Here is a 19,928-nt window from a genome sequence, read left to right as displayed (position 1 = left end):
TGCAACCTGTGGGTTATGGATCCGATATCGGATCCGAACCGGCATGGTTTTCCAGCTATGGATCCAAGCTCTCAGCTCCTCCCCTCACCCATAATGCCCTGCTCTACCCTCATGACCTCAGATCGAGTTTGCCAAAGCAACAATACCCTAAAAAGGGTAACAAAGAATATGCAGGAAACTGAAAGGCCAGGGGGATAGGAGGCGGGATGGTTGCAGACAAATGAATACACCTACTCAGATGGAGCGTTATGGTGAGTACATAACTTCTAAATCTGAAGTAGGATATTCATTTGTCTGCAACCTGTGGGACAGAGTCCCCAGCTACCTGAATCTTGGGCGGCCATCATGGAAGGATATTCCGGAGCACCCATGAGCCAAAGGATGCTCTACCCCTAGATGCAAGATCCAACTTATAGTGGGAAATAAGCGATATGAGATGAAGCCCGTGGCTGCTGCACAAATATCATCTAGAGGAATCCTAGCCTTGAAGGCCGAGGTAGATACTGACCGGGTTGAATGGGCATGAACACCCTCCGGTCGGGCCTTCCTGAAGCTTGATAAGCCAATAAAATGCACTGTGAAATCCAGCGGGACAGAGAAACTTTAGAGACTGGCTTGCCCAAATTGAATTTTGCAAAGGAAATAAACAGCTGGTCGGATTGCCTATGACCAGCTGTCCTGTTCAGATAAAATCTAAGTTGCCTGTGAACATCTAGTGAATGTAGCTTATATTCACCTTTGTTTTCATATTTAGGAAGAAAACAGGAGGTTAATGGATTGATTGATGTTTGCTTCAGAAGCGATTTTAGGAAGAAAAGACGGGTTGGTCCTGAGGGAGACACGGTCCGGATGAAATACCAAGTAAGGAGGTTTAGCTGATAAAGCTTGAAGTTCAGAAACTCTCTTGGCTGATGTAATGGCTACCAAAAAGGCTGTCTTGTAGGACAAGAATTTGAGATCCACCGTAGCCGCTGGCTCGAAAGGAGGAGCGGTCAAGGCCTGTAAGACCAAAGAAAGGTCCCAAGGAGGAACTGCTTGTTTTATAGGGGGCCTGAGAAGAAAAGTACCTTTAAGAAATATCTTACACAATTTGGCTGACATAAGAGGATTAGAGTCATGGCCAATGTGATAGTGAGAAATTGCAGCCAGTTGAACTTTGACTGTGGAACTGCTGGCACCATCGTTAAAGAGAGTGGTTAGAAAGTCAAGCACTAAAGGGAGAGGAACCGTGAAGGGATTCAGGCCTTGCCGCTCCGCCCACACAGAGAAACCTTCCATTTGCTTGGGTAAACCTTTCTAGTGGATGGTTTATGAGCGCCACCAAAATAGCCTTTACAGGTGAAGAAATACCGAGTCCTTATCAAGAGTGGAACTGGAGCAGCCAAGCGGTCAGCTTCAGGTTGTCCAGGTTCGGAGGAGGAATGCAGGATGGATGGGATATCAGATCCGGGATGGGATCTAGAATCCAAGGAGGATTCACCGAGTGAGACCTTAGGAAGGGGAACCAGATCTGTCGAGGCCAGAATGGAGCAATGAGAATCATTCTGCAACCCACCGAGGCTTTCTGAAGAACTTGCAGCATCAGAGGCAAGGGTGGATAGGCATACAGAAGACCGGTTGGCCAAGCATGCACCAGAGCGTCTCTTGGGGTACCTCCGAGAGGAGGTATTAGAGCGAAAAACTGTCGCACTTGGTGTTTGAGGGAGAAGCAAAAGATCGCATGAAGGGTTCCCCACCGTGCGAATATGCGTTCCGCTACTTGACAATTGAGAGACCACTCGTAAGGGGTCAGAATGGTGCGACTGAGCTTGTCCGCTAGGATGTTGGACCGACCGGAATGTGCGTTGCTATTAGAAAGCGATTGGTGGAGATTGCCCATTCCCAAACTCTCATGGCCTCTCGACAAAGAGGGTAAGACCTTGTTCCCCTTGCTTGTTGATGTACCAGACAACAGACATGTTGTCCGATTGAATCGCAATTGTTCCCAAGGGAAGAAAGTCCTGAAGTGCTAGCAACGCTAAGAGCACTGCTCTCATCTCTAGAACATTGATATGCAGTAAGGTCTCTGAATCATTCCACGTGCCTTGGCCTGTCCGGCAAAGTGCCCCCACCCGAGGCGGAGGCGTCCGTGGTCACCGTGGCGAGAGGAGAAGCACAAAATGGGCGGCCTTGTGGAGATCCGGGAGTGGAGCCACCACAAGAGGGACCGCTTGCAAGCCTTGCTGATCGCTATGGGATGATGCATGGGAGAGCAAGGTATGACCACTGTACTAAGAGCGTCCACTGTAGAATGCATATTGAGCCTGGCAAGAGGAAGAAGTGCTATAGCGAAGCCATGGACCCTAGAGCCCTCAGGACCAACTCCGCTGGAACAGAACTTGAATGGAGAATGGCCCGCACCTGGAGCTGCAGATTTAGAACTCTGTCCGCAGTGAGGAAGGCTCGTAAACTCCTTGTGTCTAGCCTGGCCCCTATAAAATCTAAGAGCTGTGTGGGCCAGGTTGGACTTTTTTGTATTTATTGTGATGCCCAGAAAGGGAGCAAGATGGAGAAAGGAGTCTCGCGCCAAGAGAAGTAGATGCCTTGTTGGGGCAGTAAGAAGCCAGTCGTCCAGGTAGGGAAAGACCTGCACCCCCTGAAGCCTCAGGTGGGCCGCTACCACTGCTAGTACTTTGGTGAACACCCTGGGGCTGTGGTGAGACCAAAGGGAAGGACCCGAACTGGTAGTGACTGGCTCCCAGCAGCGGAGAAACCTCCTGGGCGCCTGTCCATCAGGATGTGGTAGTACGCGTCCTTGAGATCTATCGAGCACATCCAGTGATTTTCTCCCAGAAGGGGAAGAATAGATTGCAGAGTGACCATTCGGAATTTTTCTTTGGGGACTGCCAGATTCAAGAGAGAGAGGTCTAGGATTGGTCTTAGTTCCCCGTCTTTTTGGCACTAAAAGAATCTGGAGTAGAACCCTGATCCGATCTGGTCTGGGGAGCGGGCTGGATGGCTCTTTTCTTTAGCAGATGGCCAATTTCTGCCAAAGCCTCCCGTTGACCGGGTGGGACGTCTGGGAGGGACTTCAACTTTGGAAGGTGAAGGAAAGGAATGCGATATCCCTGGATATGATTTGGAGAACCCAGCGGTCCGATGTTATGGACTCCCATGCCGCTAGGTGCCCAACGTCCCCGACTGCCTCCAGAGTAGAGCAGTCGGGCAACCCTCAGGGTTGCTGCGGGCCGTTCAGAGAAAGGTTCCCTGGACCCGAAGTTTCTGGGAGCCCCTCTGCCTCTAGGGCGGCGCTCCCTGTCCTCCTCTGCCACGGAAGGACTGGTTGTCCGAGCAGGCTGGGACTGCTGCGACTTCGGAACCACATCTTCTTCTGACCCTTTTGGTTCCTAGAATAGGGCCTCTGGGGTGCAGAAGGCAGACAGCGTCTTCCGTCCTTTTCGCTCTGGGTCAGCGTCTCATGAGCGGTCTTGCCAAACAGAGCAGAACCATCAAAGGGCGTTATGGCGCCTTGAAGGGCTCAGAAAAATCGCGGACGGAGCCAGGCCTGGCGCCTAGTGACCAGTCCTGTCCCGCAGCTCTAGCGCCTCCGTTGCATGGGAGAGTAGCCGCAAGTATTTGTAACTGACCTAAGAGTGGCCATACGGGTGGAGTGCAGAACTCTGTCCTCCTCCGAAATGGACTCAGGGGATGCAGCGTATTCCTTAATAAGATCTCGCTGCATCCGAATAACATGTGCCAAATAGTTCAGCGCCACTGAGAAGGTCGCCGAACTGAACATCCGCTTCCCAAGCGGTCCATCATCCGAGACTCCTTGCTCGGTGGGTGGACTGAGGGACTCTCCTGAGCCAGTTCCCTCTTTGTGGCCGCCGTCAACATGGCATCTACCGGAGCCCTTACTCCAATGGGTCCGGTCGGATGGCGGACTAAGGATCCTATCCGGTCTTTTGGGAATTGGCTCCACGGTGTCCGGTTCCTTCCACGCCCTGGTGGTAATAAGGTCCACCAGGGGTCGGCAGGGGACACCCAAGAGACGGCCCGTTTCAAATGCCTCCAAGAACACGGACTCGTGGCCGAGGAAGACTTGGGGGCAGACCACCCCCTTATGGAGCATTTCCATGATGTCTCCAAAGGAGACATCCTCGGGGTGACCGTGGGGAGCCTTCCCCTCCAAGTCCGTGTCTTCTGTGAGAGACTCGGGAGTCAATGTGCCTCCTTTTGCACGTATGCTTGAGGACCTCCTCTGGGGGCTGTCAGAGGTCTCGAGCAACAATTGCTCCATAGGAGCAACTTGGGGCACAAGCGGGCTGTCCCAGGGCCGGATGGTGGAAGCCTGGCCCAGTGCAGAGGGAGCGGGACGGGCCGAAACAAGTGCCAGGGGTCGGAGACCTCAACAGAGCCCTCTCCACTACATCAAAAGCCGAAGGGGAGCCCTCGACCAAAGGATCCGACAATCTGCTCCCCTCGGATCCGAAGAGTGGATCGGAGGGCGCACTCGGATCCGGCGATCGCGCTCCGACACAGACGGCGCCGAGGAGCACTGATCCCCGGATCCGGCTGGATCCAGGCTCGAGGTCGGATCCGGCCTTTCGAGGGGCAGTCGGGTCCGGGTACAAGTACTAGCTCGCCGACCCACCCCGGCTCGCCTGCTTCCAGCTGCTCCGAACCCGGATAGCGGGTCGGAGAAGGAGCAATAGGCAAAAGGGTGTTGAGCTCCCCGGAGGAGAGAAACAAACACTCCCATCTGCATCTGGGCCTGGATGAACCTTCTCATCATCCGGTCCAGATCAGCATCAGAAAGGCTATGGGTAGATCTCGAAGGGGCTACCGAGGTAGGCCTGGAGTGCCTCCTCGATAGCCTCGGCGGAGGTCTCCTCCTCCTCAGGACCCGGTGAAAAGCACACAGGGACGGGCCGAGAAGGAGGAGACCCGACCCGACAGGAGCGAGGCCCGCTTGGCTGGCGGGCCGAAACAGAGGTCTCGGCCCGCCGCTTGTGCTTCTCCTCCGTCCTTTTTAGTAGCATCCCTTTCCTCTCCAGAGCGGGAGGTTGAGTCCCAGGAGCAGGAGGGGTTGCCACAGGGGAACAACTGTAGCCACAGTAGTCCGAAGGAGGCGAGGGAGCCGAGTCTGGCGGTAAAGACCCGCCAAGACCAGCTTGGACCTCCGCTCCGTCAGTGCCCTGGGGTTGAACCTTGCACAAATGGAACAACCAGATGTGAGGTGTTCAACCTCGAGACACTTAACACAGTGTGGCCATCAGCCGTGAGAGAGCATGGCCACACTCGAAATCTAAAAATAGATTTACGCTGGTCAGCCATAATCTATAAATCAGTAAAAACTACTGAAAGTAACTTAAAACAAAAAGACACACAGGCCTACACACACACTCTGCGCAACAGCGAGGGGAGGGAATAAAAATTACTTAATTTAACTCAAAATAAACTCAAAATACACTTTTAAGAAAGGGAAACCTAAACTTTCACACAGAATCACCCAAAAAACCAAAATTCTCTGATTTTTACAAGTAATAAAATCCACTTAGCTGAGAGCTATGTACCCAAATCCAGTCACCAGCGCGGCAAACGAGATCTGAGGTCATGAGGGTAGAGCAGGGCATTATGGGTGAGGGGAGGAGCTGAGAGCTTGGATCCATAGCTGGAAAACCATGCCGGTTCGGATCCGATATCGGATCCATAACCCACAGGTTGCAGACAAATGAATATCCTACTTCAGATCAAAATGTTATTGGTACACATGTTAAATTCACATCCCTTCCCCCATCAGTGTGACATTCGAGCTGGTCCTGCCCTACTTAATAGCGGTCATAATAATATATAACCCTTATGTACTTTAAATAAAATTTATAATGATGTGGTACCTCTTATTTAACCAGATTATTAAGTAGATTATTAAGTCTGTGATTTTATCCAAGACAATATACTACATGACTGGAAATATATCAACATTAGTTCATTTTGCGATCAAAAATTATATATAAATATATACATATACATTTTGCATGTAAAAATCAGTTTCTATTTTCATAACCTATTGTTAAAAAAGATCACTTTCGTCCTTCTAGACTTCTTCAGGTCTGTGTACAAGAACCCTAAAAACAATCTATAAAAATATATATAATTGCATAATTAGTTAGTATTGTTATTACCATCGTTTTGAATAAAGTGGAAAAAAAAAAAACAGAAAAAAATAAAAATACGATAATATGTATGTATGATGATGGAAACAAAATACACTTAAATTACAACTGATTTAAAATGGCATTTAAAACCAATTTGTAGAATAAAATAAAATACAATTAGTCATGTAAACAATGTGGCAATTTTCTAAGTTCCAGTGCACTTTTAATTGAACAGTAGTAGTTTAGTCCAGGCTTTCTAAAAGAGTTCAGCTTTAATTGCCACATGAGTTCATGTTTCTCCAGAATATTCGGGATGTCTCCTTCTAGATCACCCATGTCTATGTGATCCAGGATCTGGAACTTAAAACCTGTGTGTCTTTTATGAAGAGAAAGGTGTTTGGCTAGTGCATTATTTTTTACAAGTGCATTATTTTTTACATCCAGAGCAGATTTCTCACAGATGACATGAAATCCTACGCTTGAGTTTATTTACAGTCTTGCCCACATAGAATGCATCACATTCATTGCACTGTGCCCTGTAAATTACTTTTGTAGTGTTACAGTCACCCCCTGCACTGGTTTTAATGATCTTCTTTAAATAAGGGCAATAAAAACTATCACCTTTCTGTATAAATATACAAAATGTACAATTAGTTTCACATCTTTTAGTGCTTTTCGCATATTGTCTAGGTCTAAATTCAACAAAACTTCTAATATTCCTGGCCTTCCTATAAACAAATGATGGGGCTTCACCTAAGATGTTAATCAGAAAAGAGGTTCCTGTGACAATGTCCCAGTTTTCTTCAATAATATTTTTGATACTGTGATAATCCAAACTGTATGTCAGGATGCAGCTATTTTTGCATTAGTTATTCTCTGTGGAATTACTTAACATTTTTCTACTGGGGAGGTTGAGCGAAGGTGCTTCAGTCCTTACATCCTGTAACCCATTATAGAACTGAAAATGACTGAAGCACCTTCATTCAACCTCCCCAGTCACAGGCCATATTTAAGTCCCCAGAACGGGTAGCCCTAGACCCATTTTATTTAAGGATATGCAGTAAGTTCATTAGGTTTGGGTTGCTCTGTATGCCAGGCATAAGTCTCCCCTAAGAAGTCCATCGGTCTGTGTAAGGCACATGCTGGAGGTGTTCGATCTTCTTTGTTAGAAACCTCTGAGGTCTCTCTAATTGCTATAGGTGCCTAGTAAGGTACATACCGAATTGGGCATTATACTCAATTATGAGCCAGATAAATGCCAAGTATAGGGGGGTTATAACTTCTTTTGCTCTCAAGGCGATGCCTTTACTAATCATGTGAGCTATGTGGAAAGCTTTTGAAGTTAAAGGTGCGATCGACCTATGATCCCAGGTTCCTTACCACTTCATGGGTACTTAGGGTATTGTTATTGATTTGATAGTGTGAAGGGACATGGTTTGTGCTGAAGGGAATGATGATGGCATTTCTGTGCGAGACCATCCTGGAGTATACTGACATTATTTGAGGATTCAGTGATTGCACCTAGTTTGCAGTCGTCTGCAAACTTGCTCTGCCATAACCGTACTGTGGCCGAGGCGCTAGAGAAATAAACTTTTTATATTGGTCTTTGTGGTGCAGCATTTGAACTCTTCAGTTGTTTGGTGTTTTGTACTAAGTTTATCGGTAATCCCTGAATGTGGGATTGTGTTAAAAGCCTTTGCTAAATTGAGGTATGCTGTGTGCATAGATTTGCCCTCATCAATGGCCTTGGTCACATTTTCAAAGAAATCCACCAGATTTAGCAGGCAGGATCTGCCCTTCAAGAAGCAGAATTGGGTAGGATCCAGGGTTTAGAGGTCACCTATGTCCTTTATTTATGAGGTCCATAAGGATACGTTCCATGGCCTTACAGATGAGGCTGGTCAGACTTATGGGTCTGTAATTCCCCTGGTCTGTTGCTAGGCCACCTTTGTAGAGGGGAATAACTGTAGCTGTTCTCCATTCCACAGGAAAAAAGCCAGTGGTTAGGCTATGATTGAGAAGGGTACTTGGTGGTGATGCTAATTCATGTTTTAGCCGGTTTAGAAGACAGCCTGGGATGTCATCTGGTCCCAGAGAGACCGTGTTCTTTGCCTTGGACAGGGCTTTGAGGACCTGCTCTTCAAATATGTAAGGTGGGTAGGGGGAGTTTGGGGGAGGGTTTGTTGTAAGTTAGGAGGGGATGAGAATTACATTTTCACCAAACCTATCTACTAGCAGGTTTGCTATCTCTGTGGGGGTCAGTGTGTGATACCGTTGGCCACCAATTCTGCACATGCTTGAGTCTTACTATTTAGGTTACATAGCTGTAAAATGCCTTATGGTTATCCTTGGCAGTACTTGCTAGGTTTCTTTCAAAGGAGCTCTTGGAGGATTTGACAAGTTGTCTTATTTGCCTGTTAAGGCTGAGGAGGGTGCTTTTCCATTGTTGGGTCCTTTGCATTTATTGTACAGTTTGTTAATGCTGAAGTCCACCATGGCAGCTTGATTTTACTTGGGGCTCTGGCTTTGATTCTATCTGGTACAGCAGAGTTTATACACTTATGCAAATGACTGTACAGGGCTTTAGTGTAAGCTTCAGCATAGTTACCGCTTTCAGCTTGGGGTGGGGCTAAGAATGCATTTATGCTTTGACCTAGCAGGGTATAGTTTGCCTTGGTGAAGTTTTAGTCTGATTTCACCGTTTGTGAGTTCTGGTGCTTTGACCTAGCAGGGTATAGTTTGCCTTGGTGAAGTTTTAGTCTGATTTCACCGTTTGTGAGTTCTGGTGTTAGTGTCAGTTCGAAGGTGATTGATTTGTGGTACGTTTTAACTAACGAGGGTCCAACAGTTGCAGCAGTGCATCTGTCTGACATGGAGAGGACCAGATCTAGAATGTTTGTTCCTCTTGTCTGGGTATGGACAATTTGCTCCAGGGCATTTGAATTCACAAACTCAAGGAACTTTTGTGCTAGTGAGTTTGGGACAAAGTATGTTTCCCAGTCGATGGTGGGATAATTGAAATCCCCCATTACCACTGTGTTCGGTAAAATTTGCTAAATCTTAAACAAAACAATATAGAGGGGTAAATTAAGTCTACTAAAGTCAAGTTTGAGGCAAGAATAACCTTCCAGATCAAGGACAACCATAAGGCTTTCTTTAGCTATATCTGCAATCTCAAAAGCAGTGCACAACAATGTGTAAAATCAATAGTAAATACAGACAGCTACATGGAGCTAGAAGATATAGCAACTCTACTGACAGACAAGTTCAGCTCCAGTTTTATCCCTTCTCCCCCTTGGCCATCCTTCAAGAAATACCATCAAACATAACCCCTACAACTATCACTAGGAAGCAGATCCTAAATGTGCTCACCAAAGCCAAGAATGCTGCATTGATGGGTCCCAATAGTATCCCAAGATGCCTCCTAAATAGCATGAAACATGATCTATCAGGACATCTGGAGCCGCTTTGCAACCATAGCCTCCAGTCAGGCTTTGTGTCACATGAATACAGAACTGTAATTGTTATTCTCTGGACAAGGATGGGCCAGCTACAGATCCTGGAAACTATAAACCTATAAGTTTGACTAGTCTTATATGCAAAGCCATGGAATGAATTATCATAGAAATAATAAATAATGATATTGGAAACATCCAGACACTGGATCTGAATGAGTTTGGTTTCATCAAAGGAACACTATTACTCAACCAGATAGACTTCTTTGAGAGGGTCACCAAGGCAAAGGATGAGGGCAAAATTGTGCATACTGCCTATTTTGATCTGGTCAAAGCATTTGACACAATATGCCACTCAGGTACTGCAAACAAACTCACAGAATAAGCCATAAGCCCCTATGCTACACGCTTGTTAGCAAGCAGGTTCTCAGATAGGACCCCAGAAGTTAGGATAGGGGAGCAACCTCCACAGAGAGACCAGTCAATAGCGGAGTCCCTCAGGATTCTATGCTAAGTCAGCTCCTTTCTGGCATCTACTTCTCAGAAATCAAGGCCAACATTAAAAGCCTCTGGCTGACCAAGTTTGCGGATGACTGCGAACTAGGAGAAGTCACAGAATTCCGCCAAGACTAACGTTTTCCAAGAAGGGCTAGCACACACAAATAACTGGTGTTAGAACCCTGGTTTAAAACTCAGTACCAAGAAATGCATAATAGTACCCTTTGGAATGTTGACTACTCCAGGAAACTGCCTCATTGACAAACACATCCCTAAAAGTAGTCAGGGATTTGGGGACATATGTAGACAGTAACCTGACTTTCAACCAAGATGTTTCTAAGGTAGTAAGGAAATCATTTTATGTTTGCTCAACTTCTAAACAATGGTACGGCATCCAGATCCAAACAAGTCATTGTTCCACTATAGGAACCTTACCAAACGCATCACTGAGCACAATACCCCCTTCAGTATATTCCTGACTAGGTACATACAACAACTGGAATATTCACAGAGGTTACTCACAAAAAGGAAAACAGGGTGTAAACAACCTGTCCAATGAGGATAGTCTCCAAGCCCTGGCCTTATATTTTGTATCCTACAGATTGTTGAGAGGTGATTAATGCCTGCCATAAAAAGGCAACCTTGGATCCCACTCTGATAGACCTTTTGCATATCCACAAAATAAAAAGCATCAGAATGGATGTAATTTTGAAGAATAATTTTTTCATGTTTCAAGGCGAATTTTATTTACAAAATACAGGGGTCGCTATGGGCTCCCCTTGTGGAGCGAGCTTTGCCAATGCCGTTATGGCATATTGGGAGCGTACATTTTTGTTTCCTCATTCACTGTTTAAGAAGAATGTCATCTGGTATACACGTTACCAGGATGACATTCTGATTATAATGAAAGGTTCCAACACTGATGCAGAACAGTTGGTTGATACTATGTCTTCCTTCACTTCATTTTTACAATTTACACATCAATATAATGATTTGTGTATCAACTTTCTGGACATTGAGCTTCATAAGGATTTGGTATTCAATAGGTTTAGAACCTTAATATATAGGAAATCATTTTATAGCAATTCATTTCTTCATTTTACTAGCAAGCATCCATTTTTTCAGAAAAGAGGAATAATTAAAGGACAATTAGTTCGTGCAATCCAGGATGTGTTCTAATGATGAAGATTTTTATCAGGAATGCAGACTTCTAGAAACAATGTTCCTCAACCGTGGGTATCCCTTAAAAATTATTAAAAACCTATATGAGGAAGTAAATTCTAAAAGATATACTAAATCGTTGGGACCCCTTTTGACTAAAGGGTATACAACTGAAGTTGATTCCAATGGGATTATACAGCTTGGAAATGATATTATACATCCCCTGCATAACAATGATCAAGGTGAATATGCAACCAGCTTTATAACTACTTACAATGATTTATCCTTACAAATTAGGAACGTATTACACTTCAATTGGGACATTATAGCAGAACAACATTCTCTTAAGAAAATACTCGGTCCGAAGCCCACTATGGTTTTCAGAAGAGGTTTGAATTTGAAATCTTTGTTTGAACTACCACACCAACATCAAAATAATTATTATAAAAAACAAGTAGGTATGTTTAAGTGTGGTAGATGTAGTTATTGTAAATACATCCAAACAGGTAATTTTTTTCATGTGAGGAATAATAAATATAATATTACCAATCGATTTGATTGTGAAAGTCAAGGTGTTGTTTATATTGCTATCTGCCAGTCCTGCCCTTCATTTTATTTTGGCAAAACTGAACGACATCTAAAACAAAGAATTTACGAACATGTTTATGTCATAACAAAAGGCAATAACACGAACGCCTCGGCCAAACACATTCTTGAATTTAATTCACATAGTTTTAAATTTATGGTGGTTCAACAAGTATACAAGAATCCTAGGGGTGGCCCATGGCATCTAAAGTTAGAAGAGCAGGAACTTTGGTGGCAGCTAAAAACTAATGCCTATGTTTATCCAGGCATCAATGATGTCTGTTCCATCAAATGTTTACTTAAGCTGAAAGCTTTGGAACGTTAAATAATTTGATTTGTTCCAAAAATGTTGTTGGGGTTTTTTTCTATATATTTACATATTATAGTATATACACACATATATTATTTTTAGTAAGATCTTTTAAGTAGCTTTTTGTATTTATAATTGAATGCAATGAATTATTTTGTATATTAAAATTTTCTTGCATATCTTTGTTTATAATAGCAACAGTATATATATTTTATGTTAAATATTTAAGAATATTTAAATGGCAGGTTTTGTTAATGGAATGGTTCTTTAAAAGTTAATAAGAATTAGCTGATTTTAATGGATTCTTAATTATGGTCTATATATAATCAGTGTTTTTTTTGTAACGTTGTCTGAAGAAGTGCACTTGACTTATGTGCATGAAAGCGCTAACAACTTCCTAATAAATTACTTGGATTTTACTGCAGTCGTCAGCTTTTGTTTTTCTTAGTTTAGTTCTGGTTTTTGTTACATCCCTAAAAGTAGACACAGTAGTCAGGGATTTGGGGAAATATGTAGACAGTAACCTGACTTTCAACCAAGATGTTTCTAAGGTAGTAAGGAAATCATTTTATGTTTGCTCAACTTCTAAACAATGGTACGGCATCCAGATCCAAACAAGTCATTGTTCCACTATAGGAACCTTACCAAATGCATCACTGAGCACAATACCCCCCCTTCAGTATATTCCTGACTAGGTACATACAACAACTGGAATATTCACAAGGTTACTCACAAAAGGAAAACAGGGTGTAAACAACCTGTCCAATGAGGATAGTCTCCAAGCCCTGGCCTTATATTTTGTATCCTACATATCGTTGAGAGGTGATTAATGCCTGCCATAAAAAGGCAACCTTGGATCCCACTCTGATAGACCTTTTGCATATCCACAAAATAAAACGCATCAGAACTACCTAGTCCAAAGGCTCAAACCTTGCCCGAGATCTCTCCCCTAACCATACTCAAAAGTAAACTGGTTCAGTGGATGGGTAATCAGAAATTCACCCCTGGTCTGGCACCTGTCTCTAATGGACAGAGGCAACCTGTAGAAGTTTTATCAGTCATGCTGTAGCTTACATATAACAATTAAAATATACCCCTAAAATAACCTCTAGTGCACCAAAAATTGCTGGATACATTTAGGAAGCTTGGCTAGGCTTGTAAGGGCCCTTGTGGCTGTTAGTCTAGTATGCGACCATGAAGTTATATGTGGGAATTATGGATACTGCCAGGATGCTAGGCTCATATATTGGTGATGCAGCCATGTGCACCACACATTACTGGCCAGCTGACGGAATGGTAACCATTTCTATTGCACAGCCTCTAATGCAGTGATCCAGATGGAGTCTTTATAGCCACATAGATGGAAACTATCGCACCAAACACCTCAGGAAACCAAGCCATTCACTAGAAGGCAAGAATGCTACTAGCTCTGCCCTGTGCTGACATGAGGAAATGGATATTCTCATCCACGTAGGCCAAGTGCACTGGTCTGATATGACCAATAATGGAGCAACTACAGGTGTGGAGCATACTGGTACTACATTTGTTTGAACAGGAAAGGGTACCATCTAGTCTGAAGAGTTAGTGTTAAAAGTCCAAAACATCTGTGCATATTTGTTGTTTATGGTTTACATTTCTTCCAGTTTATGGATGGGAGTTGCTGCAATGGAACAATTCTGTAATTTGTATAACAACATATTCTGATATCATCAGAGTTTCAGCTACAAAAAAACACAAACCCACTACATATACTTTTATTGCTAATAACAACAATAATAAATCAAACCATCTACTAATATTAAGCAGTTCATAATTGCCTCAACACCACAGAAATATTTTTAAAAATATGTTTAAGTCAACAGTACCTTGAGCATATCCACTCCAGTATTTCCAGCCGATAATCTGAAGGCGTGCAGAGCATTTCTAAAATGGTTTTAGCATCATTCAGGTACAGTCCTTCCACAAATGGACATCCATTCTCCTGTCAAAAAAAAAGGATTAAACATACTCACTAAGCCAATAAAGGAGAAGCAGTCTGAAATAAAACAGCAGCAGCAGTGCAGAAAGGCGAAACAAGCACTGGAACTAAATGGAAGGCATCCATGGACATTTCTTAACAGCACATAGCAAGGTATGATTTGAGTGTTATCTGATGGTAATTTTGTTGTGTAAACAAGGTAACAACTCTACTTTTGAGATTATTGAAATCCTACCAGTTGGAGACTGCTGTCTTGAATTCTGTCTGTTGTATTATTCATTTGCTATAGACATCTTCTTCTGTTCCATGTGTCCCTATACATTAATAGCATTACATCTCACTGTTTCACCATAGATCTATTGTGTATTTTAACAAATTACCATAAGTCCCCACCACATTGTATAAACTCTGTCCTATTTTAAACAAGTGTATTATTCATTGCTGTTGTCCCCAAAGCTGTGCTAGCAGTTCTTTGATTTATTCTACGCTTTTCAGAGTTTACTGCAAAAATATTAATTTTAAATATCATCAAATCTGTACTATTTAATAGTTTTAGAATTTAAAACTAAGAGACCAGTCTGGGGCACAAATAATGAAGCACTGTAGCTGTAGTTCCCTGCAATGCTATCACTGTAATACTGAGGGGATTGCAAGCCATGCTCCCACAAAAAGACAGACTCTCTTTGGTCCTCTGTATCGGTGATGTAAACAGTTCTGATACATAATAAAGTAGTTTCAAGTACAGTAGTACTGTTACTTATGTTGTGCAACTCCTACGCCTATGCACTACTTGCCTTCTTTCAGTACCATATTACACTACTATTGCAGTGGATTTGTACAATCCTCTCTGAACTAGGAGTTGGCTATTTCCCTGCATTTTCTCAGCGCAGCAGCTGTATACAGTGCAGATCACACAAAGGCCACATTCAGAAGCATGGCACTGTGACCATCACTGAGCTGTAACACTGTGGCTAAACTGCAAGCAGCAATACAGAAAGAGGACTGCAAGCAAAATCTTCATGAATGTTCAAGACAACAGAGAACAATACTAAGCCTCAGGTGGCTTACCACAGGCCTCCATCTCTGAGCAAGCTTCTGCCCCCAGCAACCTTATATCTGATGTCAGGCTAGCTACATGAGCTGCTCAAGAAGTCAGCGTGCAGCCAGGTATTTGATCATTTTAAAACAAAGACAGACTGGCTGACATGTAAATGAACAAAGCAGATCAAAGGGCTAAATGCTGGGCACAAAGTGGACTGTTTTCCCTTGCCACTTTAGCAAAAAGACAGAAAAGAAAATGCATGAAGTAGTTTTGATTACCCAGTACTTAAGATGAAAACATTATACTTACTAATATGAATTCTTAAAACAAAACTACTATTTGCTGAAAGAAGATAGCACTGACATATGTGCAATAAAAAATAGAAATAACAACAATAAAAACACATTAGTATGCTCCAACAAGTGATCTTCCCTTGACTTCCCTTTACTTTATTACTAAGAAAATGGTTGAAAGACTGATTTAGGTTCATAGGTTCATACTAGGCTATCTGCCCTGGGGTAATTATAAGCCTAGCTCGATTCTGTATGGCTTACGCCACCCCTTGATTTGAGTATACTGTGCCCTTTTTAAGGTTTAGTTTACTGTGCCTCTGTCTAATAGTGACATGGGAGTAATCCCTGGGACAAACCTACGATCTCCCATCCACTTATCGAGATTCTTCTTGAAGAGATTCAGTGAGGTGCTCTGCCTCACATGAACTGGAATTCGATTCCAGAGCGAAGGGAGCCTCTGGGTTATGAACCTGTCCCACCAGCAAGTTCTATTTATTTCTGTGCTGAGGTTCAAGTCCCTCGAGCGTGTGGCTCTAAGGGATTTAGATTTACTGAGGTGGAGCATGTCCATTAATTCTGGATTTGACATAGCTTTGTATGTCAGGCATAGATCGCCTCGAAGTAGGCGGTATGCAACTGAGTAGAGCTGGAGTTTTTTTAACCGAGCAGCATATGGCATCTGTTTGAGACCCTTGATCCTCTTGGTGAGATACTTTTGGGGTCTTTCTAATTGCTGCAGGTGTTGGGTAAGGTACATCCCAAAAGGGGCATTGTATTCTATGATGGGCCTGATGAGGGATGAATAAAAGGGGCACGATTACCTCTCTTGATCTAGATGTGAAACCCTTCGTGATGAGGTGGGCTATGTAGAAGGTCTTTCTAACCACTTTGGCAATGTGGTTTTCAAATGAGAGATTGCTATCAACTTTGGTCCCCAGGTCCCTAATAACTTTCTCTGTACTTAATGGGTTTCCTCCTATGTGGTAATTTGTGGGCACATTGTTTTTGCCAAAGGGTATGACTATATATTTTTTGGCATTTAGCTTTAAACCATGGTGCTGGTACCAGTTATCTGTCTCTGTGAGACCTTTTTGAAGGATGTTTGTGTCAGCTGGAGAGTTGATTAAAGCGTCCAGTTTGCAGTCGTCTGTGAATTTGGTGAGCCATAGTCCTCCCACATTTGCCTGTACCTCGGAAAAGTATATACCGAACAAGAGTGGTCCCAGGACAGAACCCTGTGGGATGCCACTTGTGACCAGTTTCGAGTCTGACATGGCTCCAGCAACTCTCACTCTGTGGGTTCTGTCTTTGAGCCAGTTTGCGACCCATCTTGTGACATAGGGGTTTATATTTAAGCTGGATAGCTTATCTATGATGCCCGAGTGGGGTATTGTGTCAAATGCCTTTGCAAGGTCCAGATAAGCTGTGTGGACTACCTTCCCTTCATCTATGGCTTTGGTGACTGTTTCAAAGAAGTCAACCAGGTTCAAAAGGCAAGATCTGCCCTTGACAAAGCCGAACTGGGTAGGATCTAGTGTCTGTAGGTCCCCAGTGTCTTTGTTTATGAGCTCCATGATGATCCTCTCCATAGCCTTGCAGACTAAGCTAGTCAGGCTTATGGGGCGATAGTTTCCAGGGTCCGTAGTGGCTCCACCTTTGTGGAGTGGGACCACTGTTGCTGTACGCCATTCTGTGGGCACATATCCTGTAGTGAGGCTGAGATTGTATAGCAGTTTTATTTGAGGGATTAGTTCCTCTTGTAGTTCATGTAGGACGCAACCTGGGACGCCATCTGGTCCCATGGAAGCAGTGTTTTTTGCTTTGGAGAGGGCAGCCTTCACCTGAGCATCTGAGATGTTTGGGAGGCAGCCCTCTGCCGGGATAGATACTTGCTCTTTTGGGGGGGGGGTGGAGAAGTTTGCACTGAACCTGTCTGCCAGGATATTGGCGAGGTCTGTGGGTTCAGGGTATTTGTTGTCGTGTAGAATGAACCCAGAACGAGTGTGGGAGTTCCACCCCAGGTTTCGAACATAACTGAAAAAGCCTTATGATTGTCTTTGGTGTCCTGTGCAATTTTTCTCTCGAAGCTGGCCTTGGAGGATTTTATGAGGGATCATAATTTTTGCTAGTACTGATCAGAGATGCCTTCCCTATTAGGGATTTTGCTCTATCATGTAGTAGCTTCCTCCTTCTGTTGTACACTTTATTTATGGCAGGGGTCCACCAGACTGGACGCCTGCCTTTGGATGATTGGGTCTTGGTTTTGTTTGGGATAGCATGATCCATGCATTCCTGGAGATGTCCGTAGAATGCATTTATATAGGATTCTGCAGTTTGGGCTGTAGTTTCCACTGGCCCTGGGGCCCTGAAGGATTCCACTTCGGTTTTGACTAGTGAGAAGTTCGCTTTTGAGAAGTTTTTCCACTGTGGTTTTCTGGGCTGGGGGTGGGGTCGGGATGTGGACATCCAGTGAAATTAATTTATGGTCTGATCTTACCAATGAGGGATATACTTCTGGTGTGGAGCATAGAGTCCCCATGTTGGTAATGATCAGGTCTAGTATGTTGTCCCCTCTTGTGGGAGTGGTGCTAGTTGTTCCATAGCATTTGAGTTTATAATTTCCAGGAATCTTTGGGCTAAGGTGCTGGGGCTTGAGTAGTGCTCCCAGTCAATGTTTGGGTAGTTGAAGTCACCCAATATAATGGTGTTCGGAGAGATCTTCATGTTCTCCAATGTTTTCAGGAAGGCCGAATGGGATTCCTGACTTTGAGAGGGTGGTCTGTAGGATGCTATAAACTGAAAATCAGTCTTGCCCACTGTTAGTTGCACATGGATGGTCTCCGATGCCGTGCAATGCCACTAACCTGGAGGTGTGGATATCCTTGATAAATATGGAAACTCCCCCTCCTTTTGTGGTTCGGTCTGGGTTTTGGGGCTGAAAAGCATGATACGAGGTATAGCCTGGTAGTGCTGGGGTGCTCTCTGGAGCCTTGAACCAGGTTTCTGTCACTGCACAGATATCGATGTTCTCCATACTGAGGAGAGCTTTGAGTGCGTGCATCTTGAGGTTAAGACTTCTGGTGTTTAGCAGCATTACCCTTAGTTTCTTGTTCCTTGTGCTGTCTATCGGGGTGGGTTTGACTTTTGAGCCTTGCCTAAAAAAGGCACTATGGGGGTGCCAAGAGCCTTTGCCAATATCCGAAAGCCCAGTGGTGACAGGTGCAAGCCGTCCCTAGCGAAGCAACGTGGCTTGTCGAGCATGTCATCCTAGGCTGACAGACACTGGATCCCCTTTGAATGACACCAAAACTTTAGCCAATTGTTAAAATCGATCATTTTGTCTTTGTACTGTGGCATCATTCTAGGTGAGGGTAAGATGCTGCTCAAGGTCAGGGTCATACCAGCCTGGGCTACATGATCAGAGAGCTCCTCTATGTCTCTTTTCATATAGTCCAGGGAGGTACGTCTCAGGTCATTTACACCAGCATGTACAATGACTGAGTCATATTTGTATTTGCTTTGGAGTGACCCGAGTGCTTGCGTTATGTGTCGGATCCTAGCACCCGACAGGCAGCTCACCGTGACCTTCTCTTTATTCAGCCTGGTGAGCGGGACGTCAGTGTGTCTGACAATAGAGTCACCTATAACAAGAATATCAGGTGTGTTATTCAGCCTTAAGGGCTGTGGCTGCTTGGCACACTGACTTTGTGGGTTATGTGTTGTGTGTGTTTTGTTTTGAGGTAGCGTTTGCTTGGATGCCTGCTTTGGAGGTATCTGTTGCTTAGGTAGATTTTTATTTAGCGCCTCCGAGTATGTTTTTGTGTATTTATGTGTTTGGTTTGCTGATGTGGTGGGACTATGTGATACTGGAATTGTGTTGTGTGAGGTTACCTTCTCCTCCTGACTGGTTACACCAGTTTTGAGATGAGAGAGCTCAGCCTCCAGTTTGGCTAAATAGTTGCATCTCTCACATATATTTGAACCTGTTTGGAGGAGGAGAGGGTTGTCCGTGTACATGAGACAGTTGTAACATTGCCTCAAAATTCCCAGATTCACCAGCTGGACTGGAGAGGAAACCACTGACTGACCTTTGGACATGCTAGAGTAACAGGGAAACTGAATCTAAGATGGACCAATAGAGGACAGGGTAATCGTAGAGAGTATAAGAGTAAGTAGTGCTTATGGTTTAATAGTGCTAACTTGTAGGATTACTTAATTGGACCAGTGAAGGGCCTTAGAATGAGAATATGGTGTTTAAATTGAGAGATAGAGCAGTTCTAAGGGAAAAAGTGAAGAGCAGACTTTGTGGAGCCAGGAATAGTTTAAACCCAATTAGGCAGCGCTGCCCGCTGTTGCGCTATGCTCAAAAACGCGCAAAACCGGGTTTTAAGAGAGGAAGATGAAGGAGTTTTGGAATTGACCCAAAATGGCCAATAAAACTACAGTTTCAAGTCAGTAACCACTCCCAC

The 19,928-nt window shown here is 44.1% G+C and overlaps 1 protein-coding gene across 1 annotated transcript in view; it reads right to left on the bottom strand.

Moving 5' to 3' along the window:
* Positions 1-19,928, bottom strand: part of HAUS7 (HAUS augmin like complex subunit 7) — a 403,197-nt gene that overhangs the window by 370,858 nt on the left and 12,411 nt on the right. The window contains exon 2 of the mRNA XM_044060457.1: positions 14,012-14,127. Within this exon, the coding sequence (XP_043916392.1) occupies positions 14,012-14,127 (116 nt within the window). The remainder of the gene's footprint in view (positions 1-14,011; positions 14,128-19,928) is intronic.

The sequence above is a fragment of the Protopterus annectens genome, chromosome 1.part0 (assembly GCF_019279795.1).
Source record: "Protopterus annectens isolate FY-2018-M chromosome 1.part0, PAN1.0, whole genome shotgun sequence".
NCBI lineage: Eukaryota > Metazoa > Chordata > Ceratodontiformes > Protopteridae > Protopterus > Protopterus annectens.
This window is presented reverse-complemented; position numbering and strand designations above follow the sequence as displayed.